At 36.3% G+C, this 18,550-nt stretch overlaps 1 protein-coding gene across 3 annotated transcripts; it reads right to left on the reverse strand.

Annotated features, from left to right (window-relative positions):
- Positions 1-3,555: 3,555 nt before the first annotated feature.
- Positions 3,556-7,149, reverse strand: LOC107798011 (protein TIFY 10b-like). 3 transcript variants are annotated; one of them, XM_016620934.2, is made up of 5 exons: positions 6,864-7,149; positions 5,369-5,522; positions 5,038-5,255; positions 4,250-4,307; positions 3,556-3,882 (listed from the first exon to the last, which is right to left on the reverse strand). In XM_016620934.2, the coding sequence occupies exons 1-5, from the start codon at positions 6,970-6,972 to the stop codon at positions 3,768-3,770; spliced, it is 654 nt and encodes a 217-aa protein (XP_016476420.1). In that variant the 5' UTR covers positions 6,973-7,149; the 3' UTR covers positions 3,556-3,767. The 3 variants fall into 3 exon arrangements, with proteins under 3 accessions (XP_016476420.1, XP_016476422.1, XP_016476421.1); XM_016620936.2 differs by having other exon boundaries at positions 5,369-5,590; positions 6,864-7,142; XM_016620935.2 differs by having other exon boundaries at positions 5,369-5,549; positions 6,864-7,138.
- Positions 7,150-18,550: the final 11,401 nt, after the last annotated feature.

Raw genomic sequence — 18,550 nt, forward strand, 5'->3', positions numbered from 1 at the left:
ATATCATGGTGATCCGTCCCATGTGTTAGATTTCAACTCAGTCCAATTAGACAAGGATTTGACTTACGAAGAGGAGTTGGTAGCTATTCTAGCCCGGCATGTCCGACAGTTGAGGTCTATGAGTTATCCTTCAGTTCGAGGCAATGGAGAGGTCAATCGATTGAGACAACTACCTGGGAGTCGGAATCAAACATGCAGAGTAAATATCCACACCTTTTTACCAGCTCACGTACTTTTCTAATTCTGTTCGAGGACGAACGTTTGTTTTAGAGGTAGAGAATGTAATGATAGAGAATGTAATGACCCAAAAGATTATCTTTAAATTTAATAATTAATTATGTGTTCTAAGACCTCAAAAATCACTATTTATCATTTCTCGACTTGCGTGCACAGTACGTATAATTTTTCAGAAAGTTTTTATGTGAAAAATGAATTAAATGTGAAATAGAGCCTTAAAAACTCAATTGAGTTGACTTTGGTTAACGTTTTGAGCAAATGAACTCTGATCAGTGTTTTGATAGTTTCGGTAGGTCCGTATCATAATTTGTGACTTGGGAGTATGCCCGGAATTTAATTTGGAGGTCCCTAGCTCAAGTTATGGCCATTTAACGGAAACTAGGAATTTAATGGCTAAAGATTTTCAAGTTTGACTACGGATTTGACTTTTTGATATCGGGGCCGGAATCCGATTATGGAAATTGGAATAACTCTGTTATGTTATTTATGACTTGTGTGCCAATTGTGAAGTCATTTCGGATTCGTTTAATATGTTTTGACACGAGTTTTGCAAATCAAAAAGTTTGAAAAATCAAAAGTCTGAATCGAGGTGTAAATTGTAATTTTGAGCATTGTTTGACGTTATATGAGACCCCAAGTAAGTCCGTATTATGTTATGGAACTTGTTGGTATATTCGGACGGAGTCCCGAGTACCCCGAATGTGATTCAAATCGAAATCGTAACAAAAATTGGACTTAAGCAAAATCTGAAAGTTTGCTGCTTCTGGTGCCTTCGCTTCTGCGAAGCCTTGGCCGCAGAAGAGAGCTCGCAGAAGCGAGCCATGCCTTGTAGAAGCGGACAGTCCGCAGAAGTGGATGGGCTGACGCAGAAGCGCGACCGCAGAAGCGGGAAATGGGGAAGGGGCAGCCTTGCGTAGAAGCGGATTCCTCTTCGCAGAAGTGACCCCATTTCTGCAAAAGCGGAATCCGCAGATGCGGTTATGTGTCCGCATATGCAAAAAGTGTTGGGCAGAGCCCATAAATTCGGAAGTCGACATTTTTACTCATTTTTGAGTTTTAAGTCTCGGTTTTGGGCAATTTCAAAGGAGATTTTCACGACTATGAATTGGGTAAGTGTTCTATAACCAAAAATGATTATATTTCATAAATCCATGTCTATATTCATCATTTATTTCGGATTTAGATGGAAGAAATTGGAATTTTTGTAAAACTTTCCAAAAATAAAAAATTAAGATTTGAAGGTCCATTTGACATCGGAATTTGATAATTTTTATATGGTTGGACTTGTCTCGGAACGAGTATTCGGATTTCATAAGTTTTTCCGAGATTCGAAACGTGGGCCCCACTGCTGATTTTTAGATGAATTTCGAATTTTAATCCGGAAAATTAGTAAATTCATATGGAATTAATTCCTACGATTTGTATTCAGTATATTGAATTGTTTATAACTAGATTTGTGGATTTCTGATACGAATTCGCGAAGCAAAGGTTTATTGGATTCTTGAATTTGGTTACAAAGCGAGGTAAGTGTCATGGTTAACCTTGACTTGAGGGAGTAGGACTTATTTGTCTATTTGCTACGTGATTTAATGTGCGGGTACAACATATATGTGAGGTGACGAGTACTTATGCATTGTGGTTGAGTCAAAGCATGAGAGTAAAATTTGTTTATTATGAATAATTACCTATTTAATTAAGATATTCATGTTTAAGTTTAATATTGATTATTTGATCATTATTCGTGAAATTATTATTCATTTAATTATTGTTGAATATTTTGGAAAGTGAAGTCGGTATTCTGGTATTGAATTGATTGATAAGTGCATATCCCCGCATTTAAATACTCTTCCAAATTTATATTATTATTTTCATTGTAAGGAAGAGTGTAAAAGTACGAAGGATGATGCTGTGTCATTCTTATTATTTATAATATCATTGTCATGGTAAGGAAGAGTGTAAAAGTACGAAGGGTGTTGTCGTACCATTTGTGAGTGTAAAAGCACGAAGGGTGATGCCGTGTCATTTTCAGAAAGTGTAAAAGCACGAAGGATGATACCGTGCCAAATGAGAGTAAAAGCACGAAGGGTGGTGCCGTGCTATTTTCATATCATCAGTTGCTCATTTTATTGTTGAGGAATTAATTGGCTGCTAAGTGATAATTCTCCTGCTAAAATTATTATATCAACACACTTCGCATGTTCCCTCCCAAATTTATAACGTGTTAATTTATTATTTTATTGTTGCTTCGTATTTGTATATACTTGTACAGTTTGTTTACGTACGGTCTTGTCATAGCCTTGTCACTACTTTATCGAGGTTAGGCTCAACACTTACGGAGTACATGGGGTCAGTTGTACTCATACTACACTCTGCACTTCTTGTGCAGATTTTGGAGTTGGTTTCAGTAGCGTACCATAGACGTGCTCGGATTCAGCTACTCAGAGGAGACTTGAGGTATAACTGCACAGCGTTCGCAGTTCTGAAGTCCCCTTTTATCTTATCTCAGCTATGTATTATCTTTCAAACAGCTTGAATTTTATTCAGACCTTTATTTGTATTATTCTGGTAGTTCGTGCACTTGTGACACCAGATTCGGAGATGTATTTTGATAATTCGGTATTTATGGTCTTCTGCACTTTATTCCAGTAATTAATTTCTATTTAATTAAATTAGCTTTAAAATAGTTAAGATTATTTTAACGTTAGTTTGCTTAGCAAGTAAAATGTTAGGCGCCATCACGATCCTGAAGGTGAAAATTTCGGATCGTGACACCTTCCTTAGGTCTATCTTCATTAAGCACTAGGAGTAATCTTCCTTTGGTAGTGCCTGAAAAGGTCATGGCATATGAGGACATTATGGACCAAAGATCTACCTTGCACAAATGCAGCCTGTGATTCATTCACTAGGTGTGGTAGTACTTGCTTCAATCTTTCGCATAACATCTTTGAAATGCACTTATATACAACATTATATACTACATTACAGCATGATATGGGCCTGAACTGGCCAGCATTTAAAGGATTGGCAACCTTTGGTATAAATGTAATTATAGTAGCATTTATTTGCTTGAGGAGTTTCCCATTTCTAAGAAACTCCAATACTACCTCAGTCACATGTGAACCCACGTGTGGCCTATTTATTAATCACTTATTTAGTATATAGAATAAATTCCCCTTCCACTAGTTAGTATTTGTCCCGATAGCTATAAATAAAATTAATTCTCTAGTCTTACAATTAATAAGTATATATAAAATAAATAGGATTATTACAAAAATAAATAGGATTATTACAAAAATAAATTCAACTACACCTAGCGGCTCAACTTGTAAAATATTATATCTATATTAAGGTTTGCAAGTGTCACAAAATAATATTGTGTCGTACTTTACGCATACTAACTTAAGATCTTAGATTACAGTTCCTGTACATATATAATCCAAGCTGAATACAGAGCGCGCTAAGTGAACGCAGCATGAGAATTACATCTATATATATTGTAATAACCCAAAATAACTTAGACACCAAGTTGACTATAACGTGAAGTTGAGATCAAAGCTCTGATCACGAATCATGGAAGTTGATTCCTTATTCTTTGAAGATGATGGCAATGGATTCTGCACTTGGTATGGCGCTCTAGCCGTGTCTCTGGACGCCACCAAAAAACAGAAATAAGTGAGATCAGTGGCGGAACCAGAAATTTATACAAGGGAATTCAAAAAAAAAATTAGGATGGTATTTAAACCTATGACCTAAAGTAACTTGTGAATCCCCTTCACTATAATAATTGAATTTTTTTTCATGTCAAAGGAATTCAACAGTTCACGTATAACAACAATAAAAAATTACTTTTACCTTTTTTTTCACAGTGTAATTTTTCGGCGAAGGGGGTTTGCTCGAACCCCCTTCAATGAACTTAGTTCCGCCACTGTTATGAGACCTTTTGATAATAAGAATAATATTGGAACTGAATATGTTTGTTAATAGTACAGCTAGCTGTAGAACTAATCCTTACCTATCTTTCCTCCTGCCAAGGAACCTATGAAGTGAAGATCTTCTTGCAATAGGTAAATCTGAAGTGGACAAACACAGAACACGTATCAAAAGCAAATTAAGAAAATTATAAGTATAGCTCAATCTTAAATCCATCCAATCTATCTTAAATTTCATTTAAGATCTTGGCATATATCCATTAATAAGAAAATTATTTAATACTATCATTAATCATAAATGTTATTCGACTAAAATTATCTTTATCGCTCATCAAAATGAATAATAAAACTGACACTTTTTAGAAAACTAGTCTCAGTATACACGCGTTGAGAAAGAAATCCACCGGAGCAAAAATACTATAGATGCAAGATAGAAAAGAGGAGTGAATGCTTTCTTTTTTGTCATTTTTTCATCTGTGAATTATTAATCAATCCATTAATTTGTACACTCTATGTGATTGAATATTTCTTACACACACGAGTTTTATACAAGGTATCAGACTAATGAATCTATTTTCTTTGTGATTTTGTGGTTAGTCTTTGAATTTTGAAAGAATCCAGAAAAAAGCTAAGAATTTATTTAATTCGAATGAAAAAATTCAAAATATTGTTTTCTTGATACTGATACCTCAATTTCTCAAAATACGAAGAAAATTATATATAGTATAGCTCATTTAATATTGGAGCTAAGGGTAGTTGTGGTTTCATAAATGGACACTTATTTTACTCTTAATTTATTTGGCTAAAATGACATTTAATTACTCAAAATGGACCGGAGGGTGTCATTTAGGTAAAGTAATTAAATGCTTACCAAAGTTGTTAGCAGCAGAATTAGAGCCGAGCTTAAGAGGACCAGTTTTGTCAATGTTAGCCGTCTGAAAAACAGCACAAGAATTCTGAGGGCTTCCTTTGCTAGCTAATAACATCATTGCTCTGGCTTTATCAGCTGGGAAATCATCAAATACTATTACTTTACCACCATAGAATATAGACAACTGCGCTGCCTTTAACTCCTTTTGTGTCTCTTTACTGGAAAAAGAAAAATAATTATTGTCACAGATTAGTAACTATAAGTATTCAAAATGTAAGCAAATTCATTGTATAATTAATTCAATAATGCGATTTTGATGAAAGGAACGAACCTACTGTTGCTGGCTTTATTTATGGACACTTCCATTTCTCTAAAAGAATTTCTTGTTGCATTTCGAGGAACATGATCTATTAATTTCTTGTCTTGGCCCATTGTCTTAGTTGATTGCTCTTCTATGTTTGTCAAAAAATCCATGGTTGCCGTTTCTGTTACCTAAGGTATATCAGTTTTTCCTGAAAGATAAGTATAAGAACGTATCACCTTAGGGTGTAACCTAGCGCCCAATAAAGTGAAAAAAAACGTTAGAGATTAGGAATCAAAGTTATATCTTAGTGTCTAAATTTTAATAGGCAAAGTTATCCAATAACTAAAAGAGTACCAAATAATACTCGATAGGATAGTAAAAGGTAAACACCAATAATATTATAAAAAGGAAAAAACCTAGTGAGAACTTAGATCCCTTTGACCCAAAGCCTACTGGCATTTTGGATGCATGTATTTGAAGCTCTGAAATGTGGATAGAGTTGCAATAACAATTTATAAAACAAAAAATACGTCCAATTAGACTAATTAACAACAAAAGTAACTTGGCGGAGAAAACGATTTTGGCAGAATACCTAAAACCCTCCCCAATTAAGTGCATACTTATATTTTGAGTTGTCTTTATTTACCTTTGAACTTGAATATTTGGTATTATCATGTAACCCCCCGACCAATCTCACCTAATGGAGATGAGATTCATGGGCTCCCACATGAATATTTTTGTCACGTGATATTTTTTGAAATACAAAAAATATAATAGTATATTTTTTATATTTTTAAATTCATTAATGTTTTGGATTATTTTTTTTGGATCAAATTTGAAAAAAGCATGGCTGGAACTCCATTGTTTAGGCAAAAAAATTTAATTTGACAAAAAATAATGGAGGTTCAGCCGATTTTCTTTTACAGATTTGGTATGAAAAAATACATAATTAAAATAAATAGCCATTGTCTCTAAAGAGAAAAAGTAAAAATATATTGTTGAAACTCCATTATTTTTGCTAAAACCCATTTTATTAAGATAAATATAATGAAGTTTCAGCCATTTGTTTTACAAATTTTGTTTGAAAAAGAAAAAACACATAGTTAGAATAAATAATCTTTGCATTTAAAGAAGAAATAAAAAAGAAATACACAATCGAAGACGCTCCATTGAGGCTGATTTTTCAATTTTTCTTTATTTCCATGAGCCTAAAAAGATTATATGTATCCACGCTCTTTATCACATTAACGTTCATAGGGTAAACGAAAATAAATAATCAAAAGTTCAGGGAGGTAGTTAAGACAACGCAAAGTTTAAGTATACATTAAATAAAACATGTCAAGTTTAAAAACGATTTTTGGCATTCTGTCAAAAATCTTTATTAAACTTTAACTCCATATAAATGAAGTACAGAGAAGGAAGCCATTACAACAAACATGGAAATATAACAACTGAAATAATGGAGCTTAATTCTTTGGCTATTATGATAATGTGAAAAAAAATAAAAAAATTCCATATATACCTGGGATTTCTCCCTCGCCATTGATTCCAAGATTCATGAGATCTTTAAGTGTAGCCTTTCCTTTGAGATACTGACTCAACAAATTACAAGTCTGCATGTTATTTGACATGTTTATACACTGCTAAATTATATTCTACTTAATTGTGCAATTCTTCTATTTAGCTTGAGGAAAAATGATAAGTTTTGAAGAGGGGAATATATCTTGATCAACGGTAGGTGTAATTTTACGTACGGAGCTCAGGTTTTTGTTGTGCGAGTAAGTACAGTTGTGCTTGTCATGAGGTGTCTTTATTTCTTCATCTATTAGACAACCTTTTCACTTTCAATTATATATCCACGTTTAATTTGCTTCACCAAAACACAAAAACTGTGTATACTACTAAGTTAATCGCACGGATGTGGGGTCCGATATGGGTATCGATCCAGAGATCAGATCCTTCCAAATGTAAATTATTAGATTCGGGAATGCGGACCTGTACGAGTGTGCGGGGATCCCGCTAAAAAATAATTCAAAATATAAAAATATAAAAATATTTTTAAATTATAAGAAATTTTGTGAAATATTTATGTATAGCTTGTAAAGTGTGAATTTCTTTTTTATCTCAAGTTGTAGATAAGTAAAGAATTGATTTCCTAGATAAAGTATGTTATTTTCTTCAAATTTATCATAGTTTTGCTTCTGATTTCGTGAATCAAATTGTATCTCGTCTCAATTTTTTTTCTTCCATTATAGTTAAAGAACCCAAAATTATTTGACCAAATCCGATATAGACACGCACTGGTCGGAACAACTTAGTTATACTATGAACATCACGAAGATGACTTGTGGGCCAACCTGGGGCTAGTGCAATAGGACACACACTAGAAACACGTGCTTTAAATTCGAGCTCTCAAAATTCTACTCGATATTTGTGGTCGAAGTAAATGCTCAATATTTGTTAACAATTTAATTGTTTTACCGTTTGATAGAAAACTTTTGTTTAACTCATAGTAGTATTTTCTTATGCTGGTTCGATATATAATTTAAATTGAAAACTATGTTGAGCTGATTTAGCTTTTTAATCCATCAAATTATGTATCGATCAATAAAATATGTTAATTGAGTTGACGCGATGTAAGCCGTATCATGTTTTACTGTTAGATACTACTCCCTTTTGTGGTGTTGTACCAGCTACAAGCACAAAGAGCAGGGGTGTCAATGGTTCGGTTTGGTCGGTTATTTTATAAAATTTGTACCATACTAATTTTTGGATATTCTATTATGTATAACCAAAATTAGACTTTTCGAAACCGTCTCAATCATGTCTGATTTTTTTCGGTATCGGTACGGTTCGGTTAATTTTTGATATTTTTTTAAATATCATTAAAATTCACCTGTAGAAGTAGAACGCAATAACATATGTTCTTTTATATGACTTAGCAAAACTATCTAGATATTTTTACTGTTTAAAGGGTGATGAATTAAAAAAATAAAAGATGGCTAGAGCATAGATTTGTCAACTATTCTACAACAACGTAAAAGAAATCAAGCAAAGGCAAAAAAAAAAATATAAATCACACGAGTGGAAAGACATTAACTAAGCTAGGACTCAAGAATAAAGTTTATAGAAGATTAAATATTCAAAAAGATAAATTTAAATTATATGAAAGGAAACATATTCAATACATACTAGTTTGCTACTCATAATCGCTAGAATACTTTGTTAGAGTTTTAGGAATTAGTTGCTACTCATAATCGCTAGAATAAAGTTACTTGAAATAACTTTATTTTAGTAGAAGTAGCATAATGAGTTATAGGAATTAGTATTTTGAGTTTAATTACTTGTTAGCTTGTACAGTTTTTATAATTTCAAGACTCAAAGAAAAATTTAATGCATTATTATTTTTAAACTTACTATATAAATATATTTTTCACATGTAAAATTTATTCGGTACGGTTCGGTATTTTTTCGATTTATTTTCATAAAATAAAAAACCTACCCTAATTATCGGTGCGGTTATAGATTTATATAAAAACCTATGGTTTCTTTAATAGAAACCTAAAAATTGATTCAGTACGGTACGATTCGGACGGATTTCGAATATCTATTGACACCCCTAACAAAGAGTAAAATACAATTTACCCTGATGTTTAGATTTAGGAAATTACTCCCTCCGACTATAAACTAAGAGCCTGTTTGGACATAAGAAATTTTTTTCTTTTTTTCAAAAAATTCACTTTTTTTCGAAATCAGCGTTTGTTCATAAAATTTCCAATTTTCACTTGAAAATGCATTTTGAAAATTTTTAAAAATTTGAAAAACTCCAAAAAACTGTTTTTCAAAATTTTCACTCAAATCACTCACAAAACTTCAAAAATAACCCAAAATTATATTTACGTCCAAACACAACTCTAAATTTTAAATACCATTTTCACTTGAAAAATAATTTTTTCCTATTTTAGAATTTTACAATTTTTATGTCCAAACACCCTCTAAGCATTTACAACAATCAATTTTGAGAAGAAAAAATGAATAAAAATTGTTGTGGTCCACCTTGGGGCCTACTGCAATAATACACACTAGGAACACGTGCTTCACATTCGAACTTTGCAAATTCTACTCAATATATTTATTACAAATGGTAGCATGGTGAACAAAGCATTTCGCGTTCACGCAGGGTCTCAGAAAGGATCACACAGTCTGCTGTAAGCAGTATGTCCTGATGTAAGTATCAATGACTGATTCCACGACTCAAATTCGTAATCTATAGATTACATGTAAATAACTTGATCATTGTTACAAGACTTCTCTTCATCAATATTTATTACAGTAAATCTTAATTACCCCTAGTCCCCTAGCATATTTTTTGTAAGTTATTTTTTACCGTTTTGAAAGAATTTATTTTAAACTCATAGTATTATCTTTTATGACTTGTTCAATAGATTTAAACTTAATTTAAAAAGTAAGTTAAGTTGATCTAGTTTTTTAATCGATCAATCAAATATTTTAAACAAATAGAAACGATGGATGTCGCGTGTTTCATTATAGAAAACATGTTTTACTTTTGGCCGCTATTCCCTTTTGCGGTGTTTTACCAGTTATTAGCATAAAGAGTGAAATACAATTTACTCATTTTATTTTATTTTTTATTCTCCTTTGATCATTTTGTTAGAGCTATTGTTCTTTTGATGACTCGAACCCACAACTCTGATATAAATATCAGTAAATAATATTAGATATATTTTATAAAATATATACATAAAATATCTAGTTTGACGAAGATACTAGGAGTTCACGTACCCCATGTGTCAGCCTATAAATCCGCCCCTAGTTGTAGGTGGGGTGCTGACCATAACTCCTGTTGTTTGTTTAGATTTGGCACACTACTCCGTCCGTGACTTGAGACTAGGCATTTGACTATCAATTTTGACCAAAAAAATGAAGAAGAATTAATTCTATTTTACTACTGTAACAACAAATTTGGTGCCTGAAAAAATTAAAGACAAGAAAAATATAATAAATTGTACTCCTAGTATTCAATTTAAGTAAAGTGAGTGTTAGAATTGTTTGACCAAAAAATATAATTTTCTGTTAAACTATTAAATTTATATAATGAGGGGTTAAATCTAGTTAGGGATAATAACTCTAGATATTTAAGCACAAAGACGTATATTAGTTGAGACAGATTTCGTATATGGTTGGTAGTAATAAATATAGAATACTCATAAAGCAAGAATATTAAGGGAGATATAACTAACAATAAATGTCAATAAATGGCATTTAAGTAAATAAGGAGAATGATTCACCCAATCATTGATGAGTTGGACGAATATTTTGCCTGACAATGATGAATGATAGATAGATCTAAGATTCATATGAACGGTCCTCGGATCTGATAGAAAAGTCGGTAACAATATGAACAAGTATCTTTGTAAAAAGTTAATCTTTGTGTTTTTGCAAGAGGGAAAGTCTTCTTCTCAAAAGTGTTCTTATCAGAAGATGAATATTACATGCTCCTATCATTTGTCTCTTCTTTCTATATATATGGAGTCATTTTCCTAAGAATCCCTAACAGTACAAATGTAGGGAATATCCACTAGAATATTCCCTTTTAGTACCCTATTCTGACAAACTAGTTGTTACAAGTCTTATCATCGGTAGTCAATCTCGGCCTCGACGCTTGTTGACGTCTTAACTACGATCTCCGCCGATGTCTCGACCACGGCTCATGTCAGGATCTCGGCCATTGACCTCGTTGCGTCTTGGGCGAGCTTGACCGATAACTTTCTTTAATGTCATATTTTGTTAAATATTCTGAAGACAGATTTTGGCCTATACAGTTAGTCCCTCAGCTTATTAAGGTCGGTCTCAGACGGCCTTGATGAGCGAACTCTATTTGCCGTAGTTAACGAAAATTGGGCGAGCAAGTAGGGTGGCGACGCTTTAGGCGAGGTGGCAACATGACTTTTCGTGAGCTGTAAACTTTGGGGATGCGTTGTTTTAGAATGACGTCATGACATCATATGTCACTGTGATGCGCTTTCCCGATGCCTTGCGTCGTTTCCCGCGCCTCTGCCTTTTCGATACCTGTGATGGGCAATGATGGCTTGATTTCTAGGTCTTGGTGCCTGAAATTTTATAAATATGGACCTGAGGTCCCTTGTGTTTGTTTTGCGTACTTGCATTATCGAATCCATGTGTCCCTTTCTTCATTCTCCATATCAAACCCTTGTCTCCTTTTTGTTTCGTCATTGCGTGTCCATTCCCTCGGTTCCAGTGATTTCAGTTTTTCTCTACTCTTCTGTGCTTAAGATATCTTCTGTCGAGAATATGGTTAACGCACCCTCTAGTTCTAGTATGGCGCTTAAACCTACCCCTTTGGCGGTGCGCATGCCTCCTCATGGCGATGGTGTTTTCGTTGCCCCTGAAGATGAGGGGTTCTTTATGGTGGAGGAATTAATTCCTCATAGTGAAAAGGTTAGATCTGACTTTTCAAAGTTACCCGAAGACGATCCTGAGGTCTCGGAGTCGATGATGAATGAGGTTGACCTCGCTGCATTTAGGAAAAAGTTCAAAATTCCGGCTCACATCGATCTAGTTCCGGCGGGGCACGATGTTGTACAGATACATCGCCCAGGATATTGTGCGTTCTATGCGTACCGTTTTACGTGGGCTATTCTTTTCCTCTTCTTCCATCGGCGGAGGAATTCTACCGCTACTATGGCATCTTCCCGGCCCAGCTCTCCCCTTATATCCATAAGCTTATCCGTATGCTGACGAAATATGCGGAGTTGGCTAGCCGTGGGGTCTCACTTCGCCACCTGATGCATCTTTTCGCCCCTAGTTTCTATAGGGAGACGATGCTACACCTACGCCACCGAGGAAGTAAAAGTTTGGTGGTGAAGATGGACGATAAGGCAAATCGTCAGTTCTATCTCAACTATTTCTTCGTCAAGACCGAGGACGTGGTGGCCAACGGAAGCGGGTTCCCCGAGTCTTGAAATTACGCCCGTAAGTATCTTTTTGTTGAGGATTCATTTTGCATGTTTTAGTCGTAGTCTAACATTCCGTCCCTTCTCCGTACAGCTGAGTCTTCTCCCCCTCCTTTGGTAGGGGACATTCATGACTGGGTCAGCCAGGTCTTGCCTCATACAGTGTGGATTCGTGAATGGCCGGCCTTTATTAAGAAATTCGAGCATGCGCCTTCCGCGATCGGAGAATTCGTCTATATGTATTTATTTATGCATACATAATTATCTTGTCTATAATGTTTTGACATCGTGGTTGTTTGCTCGTTGCAGTTTTGTACGGGGAGTGACGGTCTTCTAATTTTTTTTTTCAGCCCAGGGACCTTCGAGAAGGCAGAGGGCTCCTGCTCCGGTATTCCGTAAGAGGATGGTCGCTTATGTTCCTTCTGCTGCGATGAGGTCTGCTCGGTCATCGACTACTCCTGCAGCAGGGCTTTCGACTTCCCCTTTGCGTCATCTAGTAGACGAGGACGATGAGTAAGGATCATCGCCGAATGGCGATAACTTGCTTCCCCGCAAGAGGTGATCTGTAGATGTCAGCGAAAGAGTTGCCCCGTGCGGGGAGTTCGCTGATGGAGGATTTTGTCGTCCGAGAAATGGCGACCATAGAACTTGGAGATGGCACCAAGTTACCGCCCACAAGTCCACCGTCGTTGGGGGCCGAGGAATGTACGTCTCTCCCTGAGGCCATGATGGATTTTAAAGGGCCGTCGGCGAGAGTCCCTGACATCTTACGGGAGGACGAGCCATCAGCCTCGCTACCAGTCGAGGATCCTTTTTCCCTGGTTGACACAAAAGTAAAAAATATAGCCGAAGAAGGTTACGAGACGGGCTCTGATATGGACGCTGAGGAAGTTAGGATGATGGGGGAAGGACTTACCCGACTCGAGGTGAGATTGGAGGGGACCACGCGGACTATCGCGATCCACTTGGACAAGTATCTGCTGATTGATACGGAGGACGTGGTCCCTTATCTTGGTCCCCTCTATTCCTATGTGGAGGGTAAGACCCTTGAGAAACTAAAGGATGCCACTTTGTCGAGGAGTATAGCCGTCCTCGCTCTTAGGGTAAGCCTTTGATTCTTTCTGCATTTTTTATGTCGAGTCCAGTTTTGTTCAGACTAGTTCTGTCTTTCTTTCAGACCGTGATCTTGGAGATTTAGAGCGCCGGCCGAGAGGAGAGGCATAAGGCCATTTTCCAAAATATGGAGCGCAAAATATCGCTAATACCGTGATAATCACCGCGAGATCTGCAGGTGGTTCGGTGGAAGCGGCATTTTCCAGGCTCTCCGAAGTGAACTGAAGGAGAAGGATGATGAATTGATGAGGGTCATTAGAAAATGTAGCGAACTCGAGGGGGCGTTGAGGGACAAAGAAGAGGAACTCGAGGTGAGCAAGGGGGTTGAGTCTCAATGCGCCGATCTTTAAGCCCAGGTGGTTTCATTGGGCGCCGAGCTCGAGGAGTGTCAACTCAAAGTGGGTGCTCTGAGTGGCGAGGTTGCTGATGAGGTGGCGGGCTTAGAGAAGGTAGAGTTGGACAGTTGTCGTCTGCGAGGAAGGCGGAGGCTTTCATAATCGTGATCAGCATTCTTCGTTCTGAGCGGGAGAGTGCTTTGGAGACATCCAGGCTCAAGGAGGAGCGGCTTGATGAGCGGATTGGGGAGCTGGAGAAAGAGGCTTCGAGCCTTAGTGATCGAGTTGCAGTTCTAGAGGCTGAGAAGGCGCAATTGTTGGCTCAGCCATCCTCGTCCCGCACTTCTGCCTTTTCTGACGTTCTGCGCGATTTATACGAGGAATGGATTCATGTTGAGGCCCAACTGGATATATTCAGGGACCTGATGGGGACGGGGGCTATTTCAGATTCTGACTTCGAGGACGCTCGTGCTAAGGCACATTATGCTCGATTTGCTTGTGGCTATGATACCGCTACATCGAAAGTCGGCGAGGAGGATGTGGGCGTGGATCGGATCGAACAAGATGCCTGGTATGAGAATGAATATCCCGCTGGCAATGGTGATGGCGAGGAGGTAGGTGGAGACAGTGTGGGAGATCAAGCTGGTGGCGCTACTGGGTCAGGCGGCGATTAGTTGTTGCTCTTTTTGGTTTAGCCGCAGATTCGTATGTACTTTTTGTAGGTGTGCAGCCTTTGTAAAAAATATTCTAAGTATGAAGTGTTAGTTTTGTTATTCGTACCTGATTCCTTTTCTTTATTTGAGTTTGTGCGCTTTTCTGATTTTGTTGCTTGGTTGCCTTTGTCGTAACAAATTTGTTCGAGTAGGCTGAACGATGTTCGAGTAGGCTGAGTGTAACCTTTAATTAATTGAGGTTGTGGGCTGAAATAATGTTTATGTCACGACCCAAAATCCCACCACAGGCGTCGTGATGGCACTTAGTCTCTAATACTAGGTAAGTCGATTACAATTTCATTTCGAGCCTTTTTTTTTGAAACATATAATTTAATACAAGTGTCAAAACCAAAAGCAGAAACAAATATAAAAAAAAACCTCCCAAGATTGGTAATACTGAATCACGAACTCTAACTGAATACATGCAATGATCTTAAGGATCGAGTATACAATACTGTTCGAATATGAGTGACAATATAATAAAAATGGAAAGACTCATGTACTCACACTCTCATATATATATATATATATATATATATATATATATATATATATATATATATATATATATATATATATATATATATATATATATATATATATATATATATATATATATATATATATATATATATATATATATATATATATATATATATATATATATATATATACAGGACCAATCCACCCCAGGGAATTCCATCCCAAATAAAATAAACGATTCGGGCAAGATCCATGCCCAGAGAAATTATAAATAAATAAGGCAACTCTATGCCCTGGGAAGTCCATCCCAAATATCATATCATCTGCGCTCACTGTGGAGGTGCAGACTCCGGAGGGGCTCCTTCAGCCCAAGCGCTATATAAAGTCGATATGGCCTACTACGCCGTGTAGTCCGATCCCATAATAATAAAGCCTATAAGGCCTGCTGCGGCGTGCAGCCCCGATCCATATAATAATAAATATAATATGGCCTATATATATATATATATATATATATATATATATATATATATATATATATATATATATATATATATATATATATATATATATATATATATATATATATATATATATATATATATATATATATATATATATATATATATATAGCATGCTTTCAATATGCTTCGGAGTGGCAGAATTATTTTCGATGAATTTTAATGAAGTTATCCAAATAATTTGGATAGATTTCAGCTGTCTGGAGGCCAATTCAAGCAAGAAGGCTATTTTGGAATATCGACCTAACTTCAAAGAGGTAAGTATCTTGCCTAATCTTGAGTGGGGAAATTACCCCTTAGGGATTGAGTCGTATGTGCCATTTGTGTAATGTGAAAGCCATGTATGCGAGGTGACAAGTACGTACTCGGGCTTATATGTACAAATTGTATTGGTTTAAAGTCGTATGAATTCTTAAGTATTAAATTGGAAATTTGCTGGCACTTATTAAATCCTTATTTGTCATGCCTCGTTCTTTGTTTGTCGAATTTGTTTTATATGATAATTTGGTGTGATTGATATTTTGATCCTTATGTGGATTCTGTGTGCTGGTTAAGTTGCCATTTTCTGGAAATATTTACATTTTGGATTTTCCATCTGCAAATAATTATTAAATAAGTTTAAATGGAGACGTTAATATATTTATCAGAAATTTGGATTTGAGAAGAGGTTGTTCTTGCTGATTTATTCTTCCATCTTTTGCTTTTGCATGTTTACTTTGGGACTACGAGGCGATACTTTGGGAGATCCCCCTGTCTTGCATATTTACTTTGGGACTACGAGGCGGTACCTCGGGAGATCCCCCTTTTTTGCATATTTACTTTGGAACTACGAGGCGGTACCTCGGGAGATCCCCCTATCTTGCATATTTATTTTGGGACTACGAGGCGGTACCTCGAGAGATCCCCTTGTTGAGCATTTACATTTGGGTTTACGAGGCGATACCTCAGGAGTGTCCCTGTTGTTTACCTCTATTTGCTATGCTGTTACTTTTCTGTAAAATTTCCCGTCGTTCACTCGTCAGTCATTTCATTAAATTATTATGTCTTCTATCTTGTGAATTGACTGTATGGTTGGGATAGAAATATGAGTACGAGGTGCCGTGAGATATGAAGGTGGGTTGAGACCCGAGATTTTTAGAATTCTGAAGTGACGTGTCAACCTATGATTTTACTTGAAGGAAATCGTATTCGAAAGATTTTACTTGAAAGGAATTATATCCGAAGGATTTTACCTGAAAGGAACTATATTCGAAAGGTTTTTATTTGAAAGAATTATATTCGAAAGGTTTTACTTAAAAGAATTATATTCGAAATGTGTTTATTGGAAAGAATTGTATTCGAAAGGTTTTATTTAAAAGAATTATATTCGAAAGGTTTTTATTTGAGAGAATTATATTCAAAAAGTTTTATTTAAAAGAATTATATTCGAAAGATATTTATTTGAAGAGTTATATTGGGAGATATTTATTTGAAAGATTTACATTCGTGAGATATTTATTTGGAGGAAGTATATTCGGGATATATTTAATTGAAAGGATTACATTCTAAAGATTTTTATTTGAAAAATTAATAGATAAAAGACGTATATTTTGAAAGACTTGATTAATTGGTTGTATTTGTCTTTATTATTCGTGTGAGCAATATTTATGGTGTTCTTGCTGCCTTGTTGTTTATGTCACTAGTGGATTATTGTTGCTGTTATGCTATATGGTTCTATTATATTTTGTATGCTATGTTGCACAGGTTATTAGACTAGTGAGTTTCTTGACTGTACCTCGTCACTACTCCACCGAGGTTAGTCTTGATACTTATTGGGTACCGACTGTGGTGTACTCATATTACACTTTTGCACATTTTTGTGCAGAGCCAGGTATTGGAGATATCGGACTCGGACAGAGTTAGTGTGTTGATCACAAGGATTCAAGGTAGAGCTGATTGGTTGTCGCAGTCCCATGATATTTTCGGAGCATAGACACATGGAACACCGGATGAACCGCTGATAAACTAGGTGGTAATGCAAACCTGTAGGCTACTTCACCCACCCTTTCAAGAATTTCAAAGGGTCTGATATACCTAGGGCTCAACTTGCCCTTCTTTCCGAACCTCATTACACCTTTCATAGGTGAAACCCGAAGCAATATTCGTTCTCCAACCATGAATGCAATATCACAAACTTTACGGTCGGCATAATTCTTTTTCCTAGACTGAGCTGTGCAAAGTCGATCCTGAATAATCTTGACCTTATCCAAGGCATCCTGTACCAAATCGGTACCCAACAACCGAGCCTCTCCCGGTTCAAACCAACCAACTGGCGATCGGCATCGCCTTCCGTATAATGCCTCATATGGAGCCATCTGAATGCCCGACTGGTAGCTGTTATTATAAGCAAACTCCGCAAGTGGCAAGAAATGATCCCAAGAACCTCCAAAGTCTATAACACAAGCGCGAATCATATCTTCCAATATCTGAATAGTGCGCTCTGACTGTCCGTCTGTCTGTGGATGAAATGTTATACTCAACTCCACCCGCGTGCCTAACTCATGCTGTACAGCCCTCCAAAAATGTGAGGTAAACTGCGTACCTCGATCTGAAATAATAGACACGGGCACACCGTGAAGGCGGACAATCTCACCAATGTAAATTTCAGCTAACCTCTCTGAAGAATAGGTAACTGCCACTGGAATGAAATGGGCTGACTTGGTCAACCAGTCCACAATGACCCAAACTGCGTCAAATTTTCTCTGAGTCCGTGGGAGCCCAACAACAAAATCCATTGTGATACGCTCCCACTTCCACTCAGGAATTTCTAACTTCTGAAACAAACCACCAGGTCTCTGATGCTCATACTTAACTTGCCGACAATTCAGTCACCGAGTTACATGTGCAACTATATCCTTTTTCATTCTCCTCCACCAATAATGTTGCCCCAAATCTTGATACATTTTTGCGGCACCTGGATGAATAGAATACCTAGAATTGTGTGCCTCTTCAAGAATTAATTCACGAAGCCCATCCACATTAGGCACACAAATACGGCCCTGCATTCGCA

The sequence above is a fragment of the Nicotiana tabacum genome, chromosome 15 (genome assembly GCF_000715075.1).
Source record: "Nicotiana tabacum cultivar K326 chromosome 15, ASM71507v2, whole genome shotgun sequence".
Classification (NCBI taxonomy): domain Eukaryota; kingdom Viridiplantae; phylum Streptophyta; class Magnoliopsida; order Solanales; family Solanaceae; genus Nicotiana; species Nicotiana tabacum.